Source organism: Delphinus delphis, chromosome 3 (assembly GCF_949987515.2).
Source record: "Delphinus delphis chromosome 3, mDelDel1.2, whole genome shotgun sequence".
Taxonomy (NCBI): domain Eukaryota; kingdom Metazoa; phylum Chordata; class Mammalia; order Artiodactyla; family Delphinidae; genus Delphinus; species Delphinus delphis.
Window position 1 is genome coordinate 118,749,149 of NC_082685.1, and position 23,292 is coordinate 118,772,440.

Below are 23,292 nucleotides of genomic sequence, written 5' to 3' on the forward strand. Positions count from 1 at the left end.
ATGGGGCCCTCAAGTAGGCCTTTATAACAGGTTTCGAAGTGGTCCTGATGGTAATGCTGTTAGCCTAGAGACCACGCTTCGGGAACCTAGGTGGTCTAAAGCAAACCCATGCCATTTCCTGCTATTTGTTATGTGCCACTTGTATACTGTCCACCAATTGAGAGCCACATGGTTAGATCCCCCAGCAGGAAGAGCAACTAGTGAACTTTTCTCTGACCTTCCTAGTGCCTTTTTCAGCACTTGCTTAGGGGTGGAGAGCTCTGGCTTGAGTCAGACGGCCTAGGTGCTCTCTTCTGTGTTCTAATGGCTGCATGATCTTGGATAAGTCGCTTAGCCTCAGTGCTTCAGTTTCCCCATTTGTAGAATGGAGATATTGTCTTCTAACTCATAATTGTGGAAGGATTAAATCAGATAACACATACAAAGAGTTTAAATGAACAATAATCACTTGGTCTAGCAATCAGAGACCAGTCAGGAAAAAAGAAATGACTCTAGCTCTTAAAGAAAGACCTGAATAAAGAGGATTGGTTACTCAGGTGATGGAAGGACTCAGAAACCAAACTGGGGGTGGTGAGAGAAACCAGAGGTTTAGCAACAACAGAAAGCTGCAACTACCCCTTGGCTTAGAATAAAAATGGGAGGAGGCACTGTTGCCAGAGGAACAGAGAGGGAGAGAGGAGCATAGTAGGGCTGCTCAGATTCCAAAGAGTCTTTCTGGCAGGAACTGGCGCCACAGGGGAGATTCACTGCCTAGGAGCCAGAGGGCAAGAGACCCTGAGTATATAGTTCTCTGGGATACAGAACAGAGCAGGGGAAAAGCAGGAAATGAATCTCAAGAGTTACTCCTCTACACAGTATATTAGTCATTGTTGCCATGACTGTAATTACTTATGTGCCCCTCTCATCGCCATCACTAGACCATGCCTCCATGTCTAGGACCCTCACTGTGCTTAGGTGTTGAGTGCCGTGTACGTGCAAAGTGGCCTCATTATAAATTCATTCAGCAATCAAAACAAGTGGGGAACGTTATTTTAGATTAAGAATGGTTTGCATATATTGACTAGATACTAGAGTGTGAAACCAGCATCTGTAGTGAATCTTTGTTCCCTGTCTAGAACCCCATGTCACACCTCTGCCTGCTGCACAGTGCCTCAGTGTCCCTGCACTGTGCCTGTTTCAAGGACGCAGCCTGTAGAACAGAGAGACAAAGCCAGATACCTTCACTAACGATAGTTTGTAGAGAACCATTCTGAAGGTTTGGGGTTGGATGGTGAAGGGGAGGGATTGAGGGACAGTAGAGATCACATTTTTTTTGGACCAAGAACATGCCTTGCAATGACATCACCTAGAGCTACTTCTTTTCATCATTAAGGATATAGTGAACCGATGTAAATGACACTGAGCCATCATTCATGTGTTCTTCTCGCTTGACAAAAATGAGATAATGTAATGACACTGAAAGGGGGTGGGTGGGAGACTCCGGGAGAAGCAACATTATTAACCGAAAGAGCAAGAGAACATATGTCTTCGGTGATCACTGAAATCTCAAACCATAACCTAAGTTTCAAAACAAACTTTATTCTGTTTGAAGACCTAATACAATGCATTAAAGCAACTTAAAACAACAAGACATAGCTCCATTGAATCTATAGCTTGAACAAATGTCAAGGAGGCACAGTCCCCCCGCCCCCCGCCCCAGGTGCCTTGTAAAGGCAAAATTACAACTGACCATGACATCCTCCCTCTCGTCAAAAGACCAACTTTACTTTAACAATGTCATAGAAACAGATTTGTAAAAACATCGAAGAGATCGTAGCTTTAAAAAATACACACATATAAATGAGATTTTTTTGTTTGTTTTGCCTTTTTTTCTTCTGTTTTTAAATAGCAGCACCCTGGGCAGCTCACGCTATCTCACGGTGACAAGTTCCAGGTGAGGTCGGTTAGTGTTTCCAATGAACCCAATTTTGTTCATAATACTAGTAATTTATACTAGTAACTTATATACCTAGATTTCTAAAAAATAAGAATTTGGCATTTCAGAACTTTGTCCCATGTGAGGCATTATGCTATAAACTGCCCCTTTCTTAAATGACCCTGAACTCCAATTTCAGGGTCTGCTCTCCAACTGACTTGGATACCATGCATAGCAAAAGCACAGTTGTTAGAACCAGCAGAATTTTTCTCCCAAAAAGGAACATCAGTAGGACTTCCCAAACACGTTACTAGCTCATAACCAGCTATATGACAAAGCAATTGGTTCCCCACAGTGACGGCTCACATGAACACATTTTGGCTTGACACACCGAAAACGAGGATTTCCGAGTTCAGCGAGTCACGTAGACCAGCTACCCGAGAGGAGTAACTTTTAAACAACAGAAACAAGCCAAAGAATTATGAACTTCTTCTCACTTCACTTGCAAACACTTTTCACCTTTGTAAGACAAAACAAAGCAACTTCAAAGGAAAAAAAAAACCCCATACACACATACAAGAATTGTACTAGACACTGGCTTGTTATGTACTTGAACTCAACGACTGTGGATCTGTTTTGGCTGAAAGGTGTACTGGAAACACAGTCCATGCACATATACATATATACATATATCGAGGGCCGTGAAGTCGTCCGGTGTTGCAGACGCAGGCTTTTTGCCTTTTCAACGTGGTTATGATTTTTCCCTCATGTATTATATCAGATCCCAATGCTCCCAATTCTAAAGCCCCATCACAGCCTCTCTCTTCAGCTTAGCTTCTGGTTCGTATCTTCAGGATGCTGCGCTGGGTGGGGAAAATCAATGCGTGGATGTAAGCATGTATCAGGAGGGCCTCTGCTGTCTCCATCCCTAATTATAAGCTCTTCCGTGTGGTTAGGAGATGAATGATTGGACTCAGAGCCCTGCTGGTCAAACATCTACAAGGACAGACGTGATGGCATGCCACACGCTGTCAGAAGGGTACTGGGCACAGGCGTAGCATCATAGGTTAAGTTGTGACTCACGGTGACAGGAAACGATGAATCCTGCCTTTGCTGGTCAAAGAAAAACCTGTTGTATTTCTGCTCGTGAGAGGCAGAAATAAGGCAAGTGCCTAAATACCATGCCATCTTGTGAAGTGGTGAAGCAAAAACGTGGACAGAATGGTAGCTTTTTAACACAATATTCCATCTCGGATCTTATATTTTAGAAATTAAAGTTCCTTAATAGCATACACAGATGTGCGACTAAAAAAACCACCAAGCCTAGTTGATAAACTACTGTTAACTAATGGTTGGGCTTCTGTATGACGTGGAAGGATAGTTGTAAAGGAGACACTCAGAGGATAAAACCAGGGGAATCGTCAATTGTCTGGAGATGTGAGAGAGATGGTCAGGTCAGTACAGTCAAGTTTGAGGGCTGACAGTCTGGCTGTAAGACTGACTATTGCTATTGATATGAGTAGCTTCATGTAAAAAGGAAAAAAAAAAATACATTCTACAGTTGACTGAGTCAGCCACTAGACTGATTCTTTCAAAAGAATTTTAAAAGGAACAACATTAGAGAACAAAACAAAACCCCCTTCCCCCCAGTAGTTGAAGGAAAGAGAAATAAAGCTGTGGTGAATCTAAATAGGAAAGGAAAACTGAAGTTGTTAAGATTCCATTTTAATCTCCCCATTATTCCTCCCAACACAGGTACAGTTCCCACTGAACCCAAAGGCTTTTGCATATGTAAATTGGGGAGAGAGATCTCTTGCTGTCGCCTTCAGTTGGCAAGAATACTCTAACAAGCCCTTCCTTTTCCCCACGGTGAAGTGTAACACATACAATTATTTGGGTGAATGAGGACTGTTACTATGATTCCTACAATGGCCATGACTTGAACAAGCTCCCCACAATCGGGGCAGGAACGATTATGACCACGTCTGTTTGCTTTCTGATCTAAGTTGAGTGGAAAGCTAGGAAAATAGCAGATATCCAGATAAAAATATCTTTTCAGATCATGCTTTTTCTACAGTGGATGTTGGCTGGTTGTTAACGGGTAGTCTAATGTGAAAGAGAGACAGGTTTTCTAAATGCAGCAATGATACTTTAAAATGGGTGTTTGCAACAAGGGTGAACACTGCCCCAGGACCCTGCCTGCCTGCCTTCCTAAGACCTAGCATTCCCATAGGTTTGTATTTGTCATGAGGGTATAGTAAGTAGCAGATCAAAGTGGGAAAAGACTTCACTTTGCAGTGATCCACTTCTCTGTAATCACAAGAAAGAGAAAGTGCATGCCATCCTGCCACCCTCCCCCCCACCTGTACATCCCTTTGCTACATTCCCCTCCCTAGATTCAAGAAGTTCACAATTCTTTATGAAACAAACATTGCCAGGTACCGTATCTTAAGTAAGTCTTGAAACAACATTGTTGAACTCAGCCATACTTTGTCATATTCATATATCTTTCTCTTTTTTTATTGAATAAAGCAGCTTTGAAGCTTATCAGGCACTGCCCAACAAAACATTTAGTCCAAAAAAATCTGTTATGAACTTTTTAACCTTGGGCTAACAACAGCCAAGTACTCTGTACAAGAAAAACTGTAAAATATTTCATAGTTTTAAATCTGAAGCCATTTTTTTTTTAAACTGGCATCCTGTACATTTCTTCTTTTTTAAAAAAAAGGTAACGAGTAACAAAATGAATATTAACAAACAAACAAAAAAAATCAGGGACAGTGTTTTCAAGCAACAAAAACTGGGGCAGGGGAAGCTTATTCTGAAGGTACGTTTAAAACAGGTAACAAACAACGATGAAAATTAAGAATTGCATAGCACTGTGAATTTAGCCTTCAGCGCAACAAAACAGAAGCTATTTGGTATTGATACAAATCCATCTATTTGATAGTTAGTCATTCAATATTATGTACATATTTTATATACTAAATGTCATTTTGAAGTCCTATTTTCCAAGCTCCATTTTTCTGTTGGTGGGTTTTCTTGGTTTGTAGAGTTTTAATGAAACACTTTCTGGCACTTTGCTACAACAGAATTTCCTCTGAACGTACGTGAGCGGACGTTCCCCAAAGTGTCCCCTGTGAGCGGAAGTGCCTTTCTGCTACATATCGGTTCATTTCGTTAGAAAATGAAATAATCCACAGTGCGATGTGTCTGGGGCCACCGTGCACGGCAACACCCAGGCTGGACTGAGCGACCCCAGGCCAGGGCTCGTCAGCCCGTCCCCGCTCCGGTCTCCAAGGTCCCAACTCGTGAGCTGGTAAAGCTTCTGAAAGCACGAACAAGCACCATGGTTAAAGGCCTCTTTGTCCCTGCACGCAGAGATTTTTGCATTTCTTCTCTTGGTGTCGTGTGTGGTTGTGACTTTAAATTAATCCAAAAAACAAAACCAAAAAGAAAGGAAGAGGAAAGGAAGGAAGGCTAATTAAGCACTCCAGACGAGGAACGGTGGTCGTCGCCCAGTGCGAGCCCGCCGCGTTATGTGTCTTCCCCTACTGCCGTGTGATCGAAAGCTCGAGTCACCTCTGAAGACGGGCGGCTGGGTGTCCTCAGCTCAGTTCCCAGGTCGGGCTGCAGGGGAGCCCTGTGCTTGCTGGAGGCCTCGGGGAGCTGAAGGTGAGAAGCAGGCGGGAGGGCGGCCCTTCATCGCCGCTGCTGCGCGTACACCGGGTAGGCTAGCGTGACGTTGAGGGAGTCGTTGTGCTGCACGAGGGACGTGTGTTGGTAGTGGAGCACCAGTTCCTTCAGGGAGCTGTACAGGTTGTAGGGCTCGGCGAAGCCGTAGCCCGTGGCCGTCTTGTTGATGACGCAGTGCTTGACCTCACCGTCCACCCTGCACATGGAGAGAGAGCACAAGGGCCTGGGTGAGCTGGGCCAGGATGAGGCGTTTTGGGTAAAAGCATCGTGAAAAGCCCCGATGCAGGCAGCCTCCACCTGGGGACCAGTCCTGGGGGAGCCCTAGACTCGTGGAGTTGTCCCTTGTCACTTACTGGCTGAGTGAGTAACTTCGGGAGGTAACCCAGCTTCACTGAGCCACTGGATTGTCATCTTTAGCATGGACTAAGAGGGAGACAGTAGTCATCTGTCTGTAAGAGGGGAGCTTTGAGAAATGAGGCGGTGTACGGAAGGGGCTTGCTGGATGCCTAGAGCGCGGTGAGCAGGCAACGGGTGGTGACTTTAGCCGTTCCTATGAGCGCTGCCGCCCAACCAGAGTGGTACCATTACAATTATTAACAGGATTCCTCCTTTCAGGCAGGCCTGGAATTGTCCACATACCTCTCCATCTAGTCTCCTATTCCCTTGTCCTCACTCAAAGGTCTCATTTCTTTCCTATAGCAATATTTCTCTGCTTAAACGGAGGGAGGTGATGGGCTATAAAATACGCAGAGACCCTTTCTCTCCTAGAGGACATTCATGTCTCTGAAATAATGTCAGTGAACCAACCTCACTCTTCAAAGTACCCCCGAACTATTACATAAACAAAGGAAAATAGGCCATAGGACGGAAATGTCTTCTCTTGGGTGTACTCATCTCAGGGACAGTGAGCAGGGTCCTTTCTCTTACTGTTTTAACCTGTCGCTGATGGGGACTTTACCTGTGGGTGGTGCTTCCATGTGGATCGCCTCAGATTCTAACTATACGGAAGCCCCCCCCCCAAAAAGCAGCAAGTGTGGCTATTTCCACTTGAAAGACGAAAAAGGAAAACAGGACTTCTCCCAAGCCCTAGTCTCCCACCTAAACAGCAGGTTTCTTTCTACTCGACAGCCATTCCTGCCTAGACTTGAAAACAGTAGGTCTCATTTCCTCTTCTCCACCGTTGTACTACCGTAACACTCTTAAAGGTTAGAACTTTTCCAAATCCTTGCCCGCGTGGTTGGCTGGCTGAATGAATGAAACACCTCCTTGAGCTGTCTGACGAGACAAATAATTGGCTGGGGGTACGTACACTACGGAGCACGCGTAGCAGCCCTGTTTACTGCTCTCCCGGACCAGAAAAGTGCCATCTCGTTTCCCTCGCAACAGGTTTTCGGCTTTGTTTCGGTTGCTGCTGCCAACATTCCACGTCTTCTCGTCGTGGTGGGGCAAATCCTCGTCATCTTCCACCAGCGAATATTGGCTACAAAGGTAGAAGAGAAGGTTTCTAAATGAAGTACATGGCAGCCAGCAGCCTGCCCCTCTCCTCGCTTCGATCTAGTTCCTGCCCCTCCTTCAAGCAAGTCAGGCCAGCGATTGCGGGTCTGACTCGACCAGCCTCTCTGGCCTGAGTTTCCTCATTGAGTTTAGCCTTCAACCCCCACCCCCACCCCCGAACAAAGAGTTTTAGTAGCACTAAGTGATACTCTTCCTGTTTTCAAGTCAGTCAGTAGCTACCTGCGGCAGACAGCAAGGTATTAAACCATCCCGTTTGTCCAGTTTAGATCAGGAAATTGATTGACTAGGAGGAACACCAGTTTTCAAATAATTGAAACAAAACATATACTTAAGCTTTAAAAATATGCTAAACAGGGTTGTCTCCCCCCAACACCACCCCCACCCCCACCCACATTGGTCCCAAAATATGTTCGGATTTTCTAGACGGTTCCAGGACATCATCACGGACACAATGTCACTTCAAAGCCCCATGGGGGAAAAGGAAATCTGCATTCTCCTTTGCTAAACTTTCCTTTTTTAAAATTCTGGGTAATGAGCCTGATAATATTTTCTCCTACGAGACGTTCCATTCCTCACTTTCTCTGCAAACGAAGCAAGTTGTGCATTTTCCTTAAATGAAAAAACACCCTTGCTACCTCCCATTTTGTGCTAACTACTTACTCTTCGGTGTTTTCATTGCCCAGCCACTCGTTCAGCTTCTTCTGCCGCACACCTTTCTGAGTCAACCACCTGGAAAAGAGGTTTAAAAGGAAAATGCATTAAGAACCGATCCTTGATTTTTGCAATGACCAGTCATGCACGTGCAGGGTTCCATTTCCAGTACATACATCAAGTATTGGTCTCTTGTCTTTCTCAGCTGAATGAGGTCTGGTTTAATGCTGTTCATCCGTTTGTCAATCTCACGATACTCGGCAGCCTGCTTCTTCAAGTCCTCCTCCAATCTCCTTCTGCTGTCGACAATTTCACTGATGCGAGACTTTAACTTTTCATAGTTATGCATAATCCTGTAGGCAAGAGCAATGCATCCGTAATTACCTGGAGCATCAGGAAAGTTCCCCCAAGGTTGCAGTATTGATTCCCAGCAGTTTTCCTCAGGTAAAGAATGCTTTCTCTCCCTGTCGTTTCACAGAAAGCGAGGTCACCTTTAAACAGTTTAAGAGAGTTGTGGTGCTCTAGCACATGGGCAGTGGAAACCCTCCTGGGTCACCAACCTTTGGATTTCTTTCTCATTGCCTTCGCGCTTAAACTTTTCTATGTATTCTTTGCTGTACCGCTCCTGGGTTTGGCACTGTTCTTCAAATATTTTTATGGTTTCATTAAATGCTTCAATAGCTGTTCTTTTCATTTGGATTTCCTGCAACCCAATTTTAATAAGACAAGGTCATTCCTTTCACAGAAAAGACAATTTCTTACGGCAAGACACTACCAGGACATTTGACCGGCGCTACTATGTGGCACGCAAGTATTTTGTTAGCAAGGTGGGACTCAAAGTCATAAAAGCCCTTAAAATAGTATCACAGAAGCACACATTTCCTTTGGAGACCTTTCCCAGTCTCTGGAAGATGACTGCTTGACAGTTTTCTACAGTTTTCATCTTCTTTAAAAACCATTCCACTTTATCAGCAGCTTATGCCATCCTTTTGCTCCCTCTGGCGGTCCCAGATACGTGATGGTCTAGAGGAGATTAAAGCCTCTAGGAAAACAAGGCAGTACATGTAGCCTCAACCCTTTCACAGTAAGGGCATCGCAGGGTTAAATCCCCATTTCAGAGGTTAGACAAGTCTGTGGCACTTCCAGTATTATTAGCTTTCACTCTAAAGAGAATTCTTCAATCTGCCGTTATGCCAATCCAACTTAATTTATTATTCTGATACTTACAGGCTTGATTTAAAAGGTTTATAGTAAGTAATTATTAGAATAATCAACGATTCACAAATAAATGATCTCCCCACTTTCTTACTGGCAAAAACGCAACCTTTTAAATTCTTTTTCTGAAGCTGAATATAACATGCATTAGCTTCTAGTAACTAAGAGCTCTACAATTTTAATGTGATTTTCACAGAAAACTCACCTGGGAAGTACGGGTGTAATCTTCATATAATCTATCATATTCCCGACTTTTTTCTTGAAATTGTGTGTTATATTCATGTAATTTTTTCCCTACAGCTTCAATATTATCTTCTTTGACAACCTGATCCTGGAAGGATTAGAAGAAAATGGACAAAATATAAATTCAGTTGATAAGGTACTTATCTGACATGGGAAAAATCCTCAAACAATGGTCATTTATTTTGTGAAAGTATTTTATTGAGCCACTAGACACTTGTGATCACAAAATTACAGTCTGAACGTTTTTCAAGCTTGATTACATGCAATTCATCTGCTTCAAAATAGTTTCTAAACATTAAAAGTAGCTTTTTAAAATATTAACATGAGTATGTGATTACCTGTTGGTATTTGGACACTGGATAAAGTAATTTCACATCCAGTTTGGGATTATACTGAGCTAGAGATTCATTCCGGTAGTGGTTTATCAGTTCAACCACAGAGTTGAAGGTTAATGGGTCAGAGAAGCCATATTTCCCATCTCGGTGAAATATTTTGATTAATTTGTTATTTCCTCCTTTCCTGCAAATGCAATATATAAATAACGGCATTAGAATTCTCTTTAAAAAAAAAAAAAGCGTGTTCTCCCATCCCCTTTAACACGCCAATTTTAGAATTTTAGCCACATGCCCTAACTCACCTTAGTGTAAGAGTATAATCACCGTGCATTTTAGTAGATGCGTCTCGTACCAAAAAGGTCCCATCAGCTGTATCTCGAAGTTTTTCGTTCACTTCTTCCCTGAAGTGAAAAGAACATGAGACAATGCTCACCTAGTGGATTTGGTGATTCTCGTGTTACATGTTCTTAACTGTATTTTCAGAGCTTAAGAATTAACACACAAGTCATTCTGACAAATCAGCACAGAAAGTCGTGATCCCCAAAAGGTTTCCTCCCAACTCTTCATTCCCCTCAAAAAAAAAAAAAAAAGCTGAGACGAGAAATGCCACTTGAAGCTGATAACATTAATTCTTAGAGTTTTGGTCTAATAAAGAGAGTGACTTTACACTCTGCCTTGAGGCAGTGCCACTTCACCCTGCTGCCCCCCTGACAGCTCTGTCTGTCAGCAATGAAACTTCTCGGGTATTTAATTTCCTGTGGCATCCAGCACCCACAATTCCCCAGAGCTCAGTGACTTCTGTGGTCGTCTTTGGAAGGGAACCAGCTTCATGCTTATGTTGGATGATAGCCTAAAAATGGAACTTAGCAAGCTGGTGCGTTTTGCTTTTCTTTCTCTTCATCTAAAACTCCCTAGCTCTGGTGAGAAACTCAAAGAGTCTCTGTAGCCTTACCTCGAAATATCTCCCCAGTACCATTCAGCATCTTGTAAGGACATATTGTTATTCATACCGTTGTTCGCTACAGTAGTGGGTTTTGGTGGTTTAGGAGGCAGTGCTGTAGATGAAGGAGAAAGAAAAAGTTTTTGCAGTCCCAGCTACAAATAAACGTTTAAAAGTCGACCCAAGTTCCTTTAAGTAACATTTTCAACTGTGAAACACAGCAATAATGCACGAGTCCATGAACCTTTTCTTAAAAAAAAAAAAAAAAAAAAAAATCAGAAATCTTCTTGACTATAGACCATAATGGAAAAAAAGAGAAGAGCTTAGAGACCAACAAATAAAATGGGCTGGCCGTGTGAATGAATTTCAAAGTAAACCCAGACTCAGTCACGACATTTTCTACTTTCAGGTTTGAGTTGAATTAAAGTTTCATATCTGGTCAAATCTATCTAAAGTAAGAGACCACAAAGAGAACAGCAGAAGGAATCACATGGCTTGGTTTTAATTTCCTCCTCTTATTTAATTATAAGAGACAAATTTGGTTTCTGTCCTCCACAAATGCTGCTGTGGTAATAAAAAAGCTCATCTACAGGAATATGTTTTAAGAGGCGGAATTGGGTTTCTCTAATCTTAGTATTTCAGGCACTGTTCTGCCAAAAGCCACTTTAAGAAACTCCTCTGTGACCTCAATCTCTTTAGTATTCATGATAATATTCTATTGGATAACTGTGCTCTATATTATGCCAAGAGTGATTAAAAACCATATCCCTCTTCCTCAATGTCAAATCAGTATTCATGTACCAACTGGTGACAAATAAAGAAAGACTGCAGTGTTTCTGAATTGGGAGGAAGGCGAAAATAAATAATTGAGAAAGCAAAATAAGTCTAGGATGTCTAGCTAAATTCTAAGTCATAAGTTTTAAAGCACTGTTATTATTTTAAGCAAAAAATGTCAGGAGTCTAGCAGGTATATTTTATAAAGACCGAGACTCAGTAATGGGAAGAAGCCAACTTCTCTCACTGCAGTATCTCAACAGAAGAGAGAGCAGACAAAGTCTCAACATTTGATTCAGAATAGTTTCAGGGCACCTAGAACTGAGTTGCAATCACTGCTACATTTGATAGCAGCACTGGTACATGCTTTCTAAAGTACCGAGTGTTATCACTGCCAAGGGCCACACTGTCCTCATCCACTGTCAACAGAGAAAGCGGCACCGAGGTTGCATCCTTTTAATTAAAGGAACGACATACAACAATATAACCCAAACAGCAACAAAAGACACCAGTGAAAAACTGGAATCCAATTTATAGCCATTCAACTAAGAATAAGCATTTACCCCACACAGCCTGACTTGCTCCCACAGGCAGTCAAACCATTTGTTTCATTTTCAAGCTATGAGCAAACTCATTAAATTAGAACAAATGAATAAAAACAGACATCCAAAGAGGAGCTGTTAACCGTAGTTGTCAGAAAGATTAAATGCCACAACATTAACCAGCTTTCTACAAGAATACTGCAGTATTACCTGGTGGATCCATTTCTATATAAAACATCAAGTCTGTGCCACAATTTATATCTGGCTTAGCATATTCTAAATCCAGGTCTTCCATATTCCAAACAGTGTTGTACATTTGTGCGAGAGTTTCCTGGGCTGAGCTCAGTTATAAGAAAAGAGTCCGGCTTTCTTTGTAATGGTGTCTTGGAATTCATTTCAAAACCTATAAGGGGCTGCACTGTAACCTATGACATCACACACCCCAGCCAATCAAGTCAGAAAAATGTCACCAGACCACTCCTGCTTCATCATTTCTCTTCTCCACCAGCCTTAACACAGCCCCAAATCTCACGAAGATCCTACATTTAACAGAACTGCAATGTATACACGCTCTTCGTTTCAAAAAGGTGTTTAATCTGACTGTTCTTCTCTAGCCGTGAGTTTTCTAATTCCTTTTTTATTGCTCCGTGCAGCATGGTACGCTCCGCTCTTGGCAGGTTGACAAAAGCTGATACGCTGCGGCACGTAGCTTCCCCCCCCCGCCCCCGCCGCACCCCCAGTGCATCTGGGTTTATAGATAGCCCGGTCATTTCTTGGTTTAAAAATCTTACAAAGGCATCCAAATAGTATACTCAAGATATATTTTAAAGTCCTAAAATGCCTCTGATATATATTAAAAGCAGGAAGGATCAAGAACTCTGGATATTTAATTTCAGTCCTCCGTAATTCACTGCAAACTCAACTTATACACTGTCACAAACGGGCTACATTACAGGCAGCACAATGAAAAAAAGGTAGAGGCAAAAATCTCTATTAAACACTGCAGTTAAAACTATAGAATATGGAATGAAAATCCAAAAAAAAGAGGGGCCACATATCAGAATGTAGAGTACAGGCAGAGCTATCTTTGCTAAGTATTTCTCACTGATGAGCCCATCTTCAGATTTACTGGGCTAAATACTGCTTGAGGGGGGGGTGGGTGATGTAATCACTTGTGTGTGTGTGCGGAGTGGGGGGGCTTTTGTCCCCTCCATCTCAAATGCCTCACTTTGGGAAGAAATGTTATTATTCCTTCTTAGCAGTATTTAATGTGAGGAAACCAATTCCCCTATAAATCTAAATTAATGTTAGTTCTCCTACCGTGAGAGGGGAGGAAGGGAGAAAAGGTTCCCCCCACCCATATAAATGTAGTTAATTTAAAAAACTAGAGTGGGCTGTGTGATCTACGTACATGTGCATGTCACATATTTCTGTGACAATTTAAAGAACACAGAAGCCCTGGAAATTTATTCTTAGACGTTCTGTCAAATTTGGAATCATAAAATATATAGAAATAGAGCAAAGGCAAGACAGCCTCTGAGCACTGTTCACGTGTCTCTCCTCCAGTTTAATTCAGTTTCCCACTAAGGAGGCAGGCAGATTCAACCTATACCCTCCCACCGTCTCCCACTCACAGGCTCTCTTTGCCTAAAGGTTGAAGTAACCCTAAATGCAAAGAAAAGTGGTGGTGGTGGGGATATGTCCTCAGAAAAAAAAATCTTAATTTAATAAAAATGTTGACCCAAGTCCTCCCAGCAGCTGTGGAGGGCAGCGCGACAGCCCGGAGGGGACCTGTCCCCCATGCCTTTGGGAGCACTTGGTGCAAACCGGTCCTGCTGCTGGAACCCATGTGGTAGACCCCGGGAGGAGGGCAGGGAGACAGGTGACTTTCCACGTCTCTCCCAGGCCTGGCCAGGCCCCAACTTCCAGACCAGCACTTGGTAATTTCCTCCTTCCCCATTTCCAACCGAAGCCCCATCTCTCTCTCACATTGTGCCCCTCGAGGAAATGGGGGAGTGTCTCCCCTAATCTCTCATCTGCCCTCCCCAGGCAGCGCTTACTATCTCTCCCGCTCTCCCTCTCCCTCTCTCTCTCTCTCTCTCTCCCTCTCTCTCTCTCTCTCTCTCTCTCTCTCTCTCTCTCTCTCACACACACACACACACACACACACACACACACACACACACGAAGACAAACTGCAGAAATGAACCTTTCAGAGAAGTCCCCCGAAACAGTGAAACAGCCAAGGGGCAGAGCTGTACCCAAACGAAAGGCAACTTACTTTGCAGGTTATGCATTTCAACGGTTTCCCTTAGAAATGCCTGTATCCGACAACGGAAAAAAAAAAAAAAAATCCGAAAAGCGATTCCTCCAGCCTGTGCGGCGCAGGACCCCGAGGCTCGCACGCGCCGCCGGCAGCAGCGCAGCTCAGTGCCCGCCGCCCGTGCAGAAGCCGAAGCCGGCTGCGCGCCGGGGCCGAGGCTGCGCCGGGGAGGGAAGGAGCCCGGGCGCTCGCACGTCCCTCTCAGATAACGATCGCGGCTTCATGATTAACTTGGGCAGGTTCAAATATTTGCTGAGCTAGGGATTTCGGGTGGGGGAGGGGAGCCCAAGTCCAAGTCGAAGTTGTCATCATCGTTAACAAGTGGCCAGTGCCAGCCCAGGTCCTCCTCCTCCTCCTCGCCGAGGAAGTGAGAAGGCCATTGTCAGGGGACCTAAAATAGGCTCTCGAACCGGCTGCGGCGGCGCGCGGCTCGCAGGCTCGCGGGGCTCAAGTGGCCACAGTACAGCGAGGCACTAGGCGCTGCCAAACACAGGAAGTGGCTGAGCTAGTTCAGCAAAAAATAGAATCAAAGCCTTGCTTGTAAAGGCCTGAACCTCTCAGAGCTGCCCAGAACACCGTGCCTTGCTCGCGTCCACCTCCTCCCACATACCAGCACAGACAGCCCCGCAGGTGTCACAGGAGAGCCCGGCGGAGCCACCCTGCAGGGAACAGGTTTCCAAACGTTTCCCAGGAGGAGGCTCCTTGGGAAGAGTATTGCGCCTCGGCATGGGTACACTAAGCTCCGTTGTATTAAAAATACACTCCAAGATAAAAACTCTACTCTGCAGCTGTTTGTATGAAGTCAATCTCAACTCCTGTTAAAATGGCCATAAAAGGTCTGCCTGCATGAGGTTGGTGCAGATGCTACACGGAGCAAAGGACGGGAGGGCAAGGAGAATGGCACACCTTTCTAGAGGATTTTTTTTTCTTCCCTTTATTCGAAAAAGTTGTAAGGAACCAAACTTAGGACTGTTGGCTACTACTTAAAGAACTAAAATTTGGCCAAAGAAAATTTCCACTCACATCAGCATAGACGGCTTTACTGTTATCCCAAGAACCTTAACCCAATGTAAAATCCCAAAATCACTAGCTTTAAAACCAGAAAAAAAATTTAGAGATCACTTCAATTCCCTCATGCTACACACACACACACACACGTGTACGCTTCTCACCCAGAATGAAGTGGTTTGCAATAACATTATAGCACTAGGACCAGAACCCAGAACTTCCGATGTTTGGTCCTAAACTCCTTTTTCTCCACTCACTTGCCCTGCTCTTTACTTCCCTCTGCCAGAGAAAGTAAAAATTAACAAGTGAAACTGAAGTTAATTTCTTTTAAGCCCCATGCAAAAACTTTCACACCTACAACAAAACTTTTGTTTTCTATTTTTAGTTTAATTAAAAAAAAAAAAAGCTGCTTTCTAATTATCTTTGAAGAAACACGGGTTCTGTCTATAATACCCTCAGACTCTGTATGACAAGGTGACCCAAAGGTCACATGCAGTGACAAAGGAAGATCTAGGGGCTGACACAAGAGTCCAGACAGGCAGGAACCAGCTTCAGAATTACTCGCAATATCTGGGAAGTGCTGCTACACTCACAATGAAAGTGATTTTACAAGCTCTCCTTTGGTGCAATTGAGGTCATACGAAACACCTACTTTTCCAATTGGGAAAAAATTAGTCTGTAAGTGAGTAGACACAGTTCCTGCCAGCTGATCACAGACATAGGGTTAGTTCACAGAATACCCTTGCCTCCTGAGCTGCATAATCTTGCCCTACTTTAAAAAATAGTCTTTCTGAAGCTGGGAACCTTGGAAACATCAGTCACATAAGCATACCTGTCTGGATTCACAGGATATGTCATGTCAAAACCTTCTAAGATTAAAGTGTTCTCTAGTCTGACAGTCTATTTCCCGTTTCAGAAGAAAATTATCTACTGGGAAGTGGCACACTCTCTACTTAGAGAAAGTCTTAAAATAGATTTGAAAACTTTGCTTCAAATTTCTCACAATATGTACAATCATTTACCCTAGAAGTTCTATTATATTACTCAAAGTGTGAGCTGAGTCTTTTCCCAATTTTAGTCAATTTAGTGATCTGCAAAAAACATGCTCTTCATTAGCTTAAAAAGGGAGCCCTCTGCTGGTAGAACAGAATCAGTAACTTCTGCTCCAGAGAAAACGGTCAACTTTCTGTGTATTTCATTCATCTCCCACTATGTCCAGAAGTTCACACAAAATAAATATAATTGCCCAACTGTCACTTAAATCTATATGATTCACTAAGAAATCACTAATAAATCAAATGCACAGATGTCATAACCTTGGAAATATTTTTCACATGCCTGCTAATAAGCTCTTGTAAGAAAACTTGTAATTTCTGAAACCCAAAGCCTAGTCTACCACACTGGAAACCTTACATAATTGAAAAACTATCTTTACCTTCTAGATTCTTCAAAACACTAAGTCTTACTACTTTCCTCTCTCTCAAAGTTTTGCAAAACTCATTTCAGAAGCAAAATGAGGCCATGTGTCACTTCTCAGCAGGTGTGATCTAGTCAGGAAAATGTCCCTTAATCATTAAAACAGTGCGAAAGTTACAGACTGAACACGATCTCATACGTGCCAATCACCATCAAGCAGCAAATGCTCCACGAGCAGCTTTCATCCTGCACAGCTTCTTAAATGGTTTTTTGTCAAGGGCCACGATTTATGAACAAAAGCCCATTTGGAAAAAAACCCGTTTGAGAAAAAAATAAATGAGCCAAAATCTTCTTTTAGGGGTTAAATGAATGCCTCCTTTCATAATTTTAACTTAAGACAACTTAGGCCAGAAGGGCCCTTCAGGATGATGTCAATTCTTTAGTCCACATCCAGGGCTCTGAACGACCCTGCACTAAGAAAAATGTCCATTTGAATTTATAAATAAACTCAGGTTTACAGATGCATACAAGTGATACATTCTACAAAGTATCTGAAAAGGTGCGCCCATTGCTTAGTAGAAAAAAGGACCCCTTCTCCACAATTGCCCTCTCAGATGTCCCTTGAGAGAAAGAGAAGGCTGCACCGTGAAAACAAAAGTAAAACTGAACTATACCCTCCAATACATCTCCTGTTCAGAGCACGAATAAAACTTCCTATTTTTTGACAAAACCTAGTACACGCCTTGCCTGCTTACTCCTGCCCCTCTAAACACGTGCAGCTTTTTCAAACTTTCACTTCTCACCTTTGAAACAACCTTCTAATGTCAGACCACATTTTAAACCCAATAAAAAATAAATCAGAGAAAAGTAAAACTCTTTGAAAGTCATTTCCTTCTACCTTAGTGCTTGCTTTAGTCTTGGTTGCAAACCAAGCCCAGAGCATTTAAAACAAGATTCATGAATCGGGCTCTTCAGGATGAATGTTTTGCAAATGCACCAGCGGTTAAAAATTAACTCTGACAGGTGTAGAAGGGCAGGGGGGAGAAAGAGTCATTTATTTTCCCTCTGGGCTTGAGGGTGCAATATTAAACTTCAATTATGCTACATTAATATTTCTGAATATATCCATGAAATCTGAAATATGTAAATACACTTATAATGGGTTTCATTCAAAGGCACTCAGTGTTAAATGGTCCGTTTTTACCTTAGTTGCCCTATAGAAATCTACTTTAGCGACCTAAGGATCAGTAGGGTAAACGTAACACGAAGTGATTCAAGAAAACCCGCTGTTCAGCTTTAACCCTTTTTAAGACTTTTAGTAACAGAGAACAGCAAACTGTCAACCAAGTTCGGAGAACTTACTCTGTGCTTAGCCTTTCAAACCTTAGTTTCCCTCCCTACGGGGGGAGAAGCCTTCCTTCACAGGTATGCTGGATGCATTAAATGAGCTGGTGTGTTAGAGTTCTTTGAGATTTAATTTGGATGATTATTACGCTGTGTCCAGTTCTACGCTAAGAAGAGCTGAAAAGGAGAAGCCTTTGTCCTTGAGAAATGTAGCTAAGCCGATGAAACTACCAGAACAACTACAGAACAGTTACAGTATAAGAGGACAAGGGGCTTAAGGACATAAATGTAGTGAATGAGTCAAAACCCTGCACATCAAGCAGGGGAGGAGCTCCCTGGGTGCAGATGAAGAGGATGGCACTATTCGGGGCCACTGGGGACGGCTGTGCACTGTGTGCACTGCGTAAAGGCAACTGGGCAAGGTGCGGTGGGGGGGGGGGGCGGCGGCGCTGGGGCTAGTGCTGAGATCCAGGCGCCTCCACTCCCTGAGTCGCACACGGAGCAAAGGGCGTCAGAGGAAGGCATCCTCCTCCCTCCAAGCAATGCGCCCACGGGGCAGCAACTGCCCACTGAGTGTCCTTTTCAGATCTGCGTTTAAGTCCCCTCCAGGCATCCTGAGGCCAGGCTCCGCTGGTCGGGAACATGGGAATGTGGGACCAGTGGGGAGAACGGCCTGGTAGGATTCAGACGGCACTAACCAGGAAGGCGGCTTGAGGACATGGAGCCCTGAACGAGGCCAGCTCCGGCAGGGCCTTAAACGCCAGAGCTGACACAACGACACCAAGGACATACTACAGGGTCCTAAGCTTCAGTACTCCTCACCTCATTTAACGCTCATAACCATCCCAGGAGAGAGGCGTTATTCCCATTTCACAGACTGGAACACCGTCTGGAAAGGCTGAACGGCCCGGTGATGAACTCGGTAAGTAAGCAACAAGAGTTGGGATTCAAACCCAGACGTGACTTGCACTGTTCTTTCCACTGCGTGACACACGACGGAGCGACTTTGAGCCTGATCCCCAAAGCTACCAACAGTCGCACTGGGGCTCTTCACTGTATGTGACCTATAGGTACAAATATCACCTACTCTTGGTCTATCGCTTGCTGGAAACTTCGGAGGACTTTTTGACTGGACACTACGGGCAGTCCCGCTGCCCACGAAGGTTCCAAAAGCCCGGGTAGCAGACAAAGCAGCAGCCTGGTGTCTGGGCCGGGTGCCCCACCCCCGGCAGACCCATTCTGGCTCACACTGGTTGGGGTGGCACCAGGTGAAACCGTCAAGCTCTGTGGTCTTCAGTTTCTTCACGTGCAAACGGAGAGCTGGACAATGCATTCAGCTCTCAAGTGATGCTTTTTATGACGTTGTCACCTAAAATATTTACTGCTTTTTCAAATCCGGTAAAAATATCAAGCTGTTATTTTTGTCCTTTCCAATCTATTTTGAAGAAATCTTTGAAACTCCTTGAACTGAGATGCTGTTTCTCCTTCCCCTTTTCAAATTGTACCTATTCTTCGAAGCCCATTTCAAGTTCTTTTTTTTCCTATGAGCTTTTCCTGTCTACTAAAAAAGTCACCAACCACATCTCTCAAATTCTTTTTATACTTACAGTACACACCCTCCTGCCCAGAATTTAATGAGACGCTGTGTGCTAATGGGTCTTATTGCAACTGACATGCTGCCTCACACATCATTAGCCCTGCCTATCATCTCAAGTTCTAACTGATAACAACTAGAAAAGGTGTCTATTTGCCCCATAATAGTCTTGCTTGTCCTCCACCCCCCAAATATCATTCAAGCACTCATTTCTATTCATGACAAAGTTACTGCAAATGGATGACTTACGAGTGTTCCCTGGAGATGCGCCGGTGCTTCCCAGCCCACTGGGATGAGCACATGCAGGGGTAATGATGAAAGACTCCATGAAAACATCCCATTCCTACCAGGCCAAAGAAGTCATTTCTCTAACCCAGGGTGCCCTGCCAATCATCTGCACTGGAGCCATTCCTGAATACAAAGGTGTTAATGAGGACGCTGTCCTGGGGTGGGTAGTCTGTTTTCACCAGTGAGAGACGCTGAAGCAACCTTTTAATTCCCTAAGTCCCATACGATTTGCAGAATAGTTGACAGAGATCACACAAAGGGGGAAATGCCTCCAACTAGGACTTAAAAATTACTTGGATGCAATTTTTTGGAAGAGGCTGCATGTGTTCTGGGATAGTCTAGCAACGTTCAAGGCTTTATGGATCGTTCTTGAACAGAGCTGATGGAACTAATCCATCTGCCTTTGAAACTGATACACCAATTTCTTAGTAGAAGGATGTAGGTAGGGTCTATGACATAGCAAGCAGTCTTAAGTGTGCATTATCAAAACAGATGCAGATGAAGTTTTTCTTGGGTGGAATTAGGCTGAAACTGAGAAAGACGTTTAACCAGTTTACACCAGAAGCAGAAGCATTAAACTCCACCACTGATTCTACTACACCCCGTGTAGCAGAAATTCTCGAAAACTCCATGCGATAAATTCGCTTGTGGGTATGTGTCAAGCCCTGTCTGGCTTTTAGCTTCCATGTCTCCCCCCTCTCCAGAGAGCTGGCCACTGAGAAGACTGGGCACCTCCCCCGCCTTCCCTGCAAGCAGGGCCCAGCTCTCCCTCTCTCTGAGGTGGACCTCCACACGGGTCAGGAGGAAGTGAAAGATCGTAGCTCGATCCTTTGGCCGGGGGTCCTGTTCTGTTCTTGCTGGTCCTCTTTCTTCCCACCCATGTGATCAGTCTAGGAGTGGGTAGTCAATAAACGGCTCCAGTGCCACGTTCACACCTGCCCCTGTCCCCTCCCCACAGGGTACTTCTAATCTATCACTGCATCGTTTCCTACTGAGCCCAAAGGCAGCCTTTGAACACCAACACAGAGCTCCCAAATCCATTATCGAGTGACCCAAGCAGTCACACGATACGACACCTTTTGGTCACCCTCTGGAACTCCAGTCCTGGGCCGTACCTGTTGACAGATTTCTCTGATGCGGTTTACAATCCAGGGTATCCCTGTTACATATCCTGCTTGCTGGGATTTGGAACACTTGGAATGGACCAGGCTTGCCTTACGTAGTATTTATGCTGCCACTCTTACCTGTGGATCCCGTATTTTGGATCTGTCGACAGAAGCCCTTCCCAATACCTGTTTCATGAGTGGTTACCCATCCCATCCTTTATCCCATCCCTACAGGTGGGTTTTAAGTCTAGGCCCTCACCTCTCTGTCTGCCCCTTCCAGATGCAAACAACTGAGCCTAGCTATGGAACACCTTAATAAAAAGCACAACATGGTCCGCCATTGCATGACTGATATCTGGGTCCCCACGTTTGCTCATACAGAGATAAGTTTGGTAATTGCATGAGTTACTCATAATAAATAATAAATTCATGATGTTTTAATTAAATTCCAGACATAAATTCAGACTACAAGCAACACCTTCTACTGGTCCTGAAACTCCACTTCACTTCTAGTGCCCTCATCACTTTCTAAATGACCAGCTCACTTTTAACCAGTATACAGCAAAGTAGGGTTGTTTAGACTTTCCACAGTAGAGGAAAAATACATCAGTGTAAATGAAATCCACTGCTAACTCGGTCTACATTTCCCGCTTTGTTAAACGGCTAATTGAATGCCAGCCTGCTTTCACAGAAGTGTCTGGCTTGCTCGAACTTGTTGCAGTAGACCCCTAGTTTCATACTACTTGCATTATTATAAATGTTTATTTTGACAAGACATTTCTCAGCCTACCTGCTTCCAAAAAACACATTCCAAAATACTTTAAATTATATAGTAATTATAAATCCCCTACTTTGTAAGTATGAGAAAGAAAAACAAAAATGTCAGCAACGAAAATCAACGCCATAATTTATGCAACAACCAGAAGCATCAAGTTAAGGGGGTCGGGGAGCTCTCCCAGCAACCCTCACCTGAAACCAAGACCATGTAAAAGCCACAAATATCAAAAGCTGGATAATACTGACCCATAGCGCTGCTGCCCAGCTATTTTCCCCTTAAGTCATGAGGTAACATGTTATTATGGATCTCAATTCCACGAGAAACTTACAGCACTTCAGAGGAGACTAAAAACCACCATTTTTCAGGCTCTAAAAAACGAACAGTGAGGGAATTTTAAACGTTCCGAAGGCATTACCTGGTGCAGGCTGGCGTTCATTCCATTCGGTGGAGATTAAAATTTCTATAACTTTTATGAGGTGTTCAGGATTCTCAGAACTACAAAAAAAAAAAAAAGATCCATTAGATACCTTTTTCCCCAAACAACAAACTTATTTTCATTTCTGCATATTCAAATGAATGTGTCTGATGGAACTATGTACAAGCATTTGTGAACTGGTATCTTCAGAAGGAGCTTAATGACCCATAAACTTAGGACCACCCTCATCACCCCAAAATCCAGGTTGCTCTTCTATCACTTACCTGGCTGCTGGGAATCTGAAAAGCAGGGGGCTGAAGAGTTCAGAGAGTACTCTTGCATTCAAAAGATTTTTGCTGGACGTTTGAGAGAGCTTGAAGAAATGTTTTAGCAAATACTGCAGCGTGAGCCAGTACTGATGAGGTATGCTGGGCGACCTAATGAGCTTCTTCAACAGCTGGATGTATTCTTCAGAGCTTTGCACTTCTACAGGTTAGAAAAAGAAAGAAAGAAAGAAAGCAAAAGGAATAAGAGACTGTTTCTAGCTGTTAGTGAATAAACACCTAGAAAATTTCTGTTCTAGCTACCGAGGGATCATTTAAAACCAAGGCATCAGAAACAGCAGACAATACATTTGCTCTTCTCATTAGAAAAGGCATTACGAGAAAGTCAAAATCTCAAGTCAAATGGAAATGCAAGAAACTCTTGGTGTACAAAACCACAAGAAGTTCTCGGTGTGCTGCCGTCCACGGAGCGGCTTTGAGTGTGATTGGCTAATTCGGAGGAGCATCAGATAAGTATCACAGGTTTTAACTTTGAAGGTTACGAACCAGTTTCCTGTCCCCAAAGCACTTTAACTGAGCATTAGCTCCTAAAACGGAGAGTCCTCTTCCCTCAACTCATTTTCTAATGGCCACTGGAGGAAGCTGATGGGAACATCCCCAGTCCCTGGGTCCTAGTCCGGTTCCCTGAATCCAGGGATGGCACTTGGCACGCTGAGGCATTCGCTGACGTAGTGAACCTTAAAATACTGATAAAAGGTTAACAATTAGCCATTTCAACATGTGGACGGCCTTCCTAAGCAAACTAGAATCTGGTTCTTCTATCGGATGCCCTGGTAAGGGAGGGAATTTGTGCTGATGGGGGTGGGGGCAGACCCCTCCTAACATTTTCTAAGAAATCTCTCTTTATCTG

At 43.7% G+C, this 23,292-nt stretch overlaps 1 protein-coding gene across 4 annotated transcripts in view; it reads right to left on the minus strand.

Moving 5' to 3' along the window:
* Positions 1-2,187: 2,187 nt before the first annotated feature.
* Positions 2,188-23,292, minus strand: part of PIK3R1 (phosphoinositide-3-kinase regulatory subunit 1) — an 86,021-nt gene continuing 64,916 nt past the window's right edge. For 2 of the 4 annotated variants that reach the window (XM_060009387.1, XM_060009389.2), the window contains exons 6-16: positions 22,383-22,584; positions 22,099-22,178; positions 10,523-10,625; positions 9,873-9,971; positions 9,574-9,754; positions 9,198-9,323; positions 8,338-8,480; positions 7,954-8,130; positions 7,787-7,855; positions 6,921-7,091; positions 2,188-5,807 (exon numbers count right to left, since the gene is read on the minus strand). In XM_060009387.1, coding sequence (XP_059865370.1) covers positions 5,618-5,807; positions 6,921-7,091; positions 7,787-7,855; positions 7,954-8,130; positions 8,338-8,480; positions 9,198-9,323; positions 9,574-9,754; positions 9,873-9,971; positions 10,523-10,625; positions 22,099-22,178; positions 22,383-22,584 — 1,541 coding nt within the window. In that variant the 3' untranslated portion in view covers positions 2,188-5,617. Of the gene's footprint in view, positions 5,808-6,920; positions 7,092-7,786; positions 7,856-7,953; positions 8,131-8,337; positions 8,481-9,197; positions 9,324-9,573; positions 9,755-9,872; positions 9,972-10,522; positions 10,626-12,036; positions 12,512-14,107; positions 14,453-22,098; positions 22,179-22,382; positions 22,585-23,292 lie in introns of those variants that run through there. The other 2 variants (XM_060009391.1, XM_060009390.1) reach the window with 2 other exon arrangements.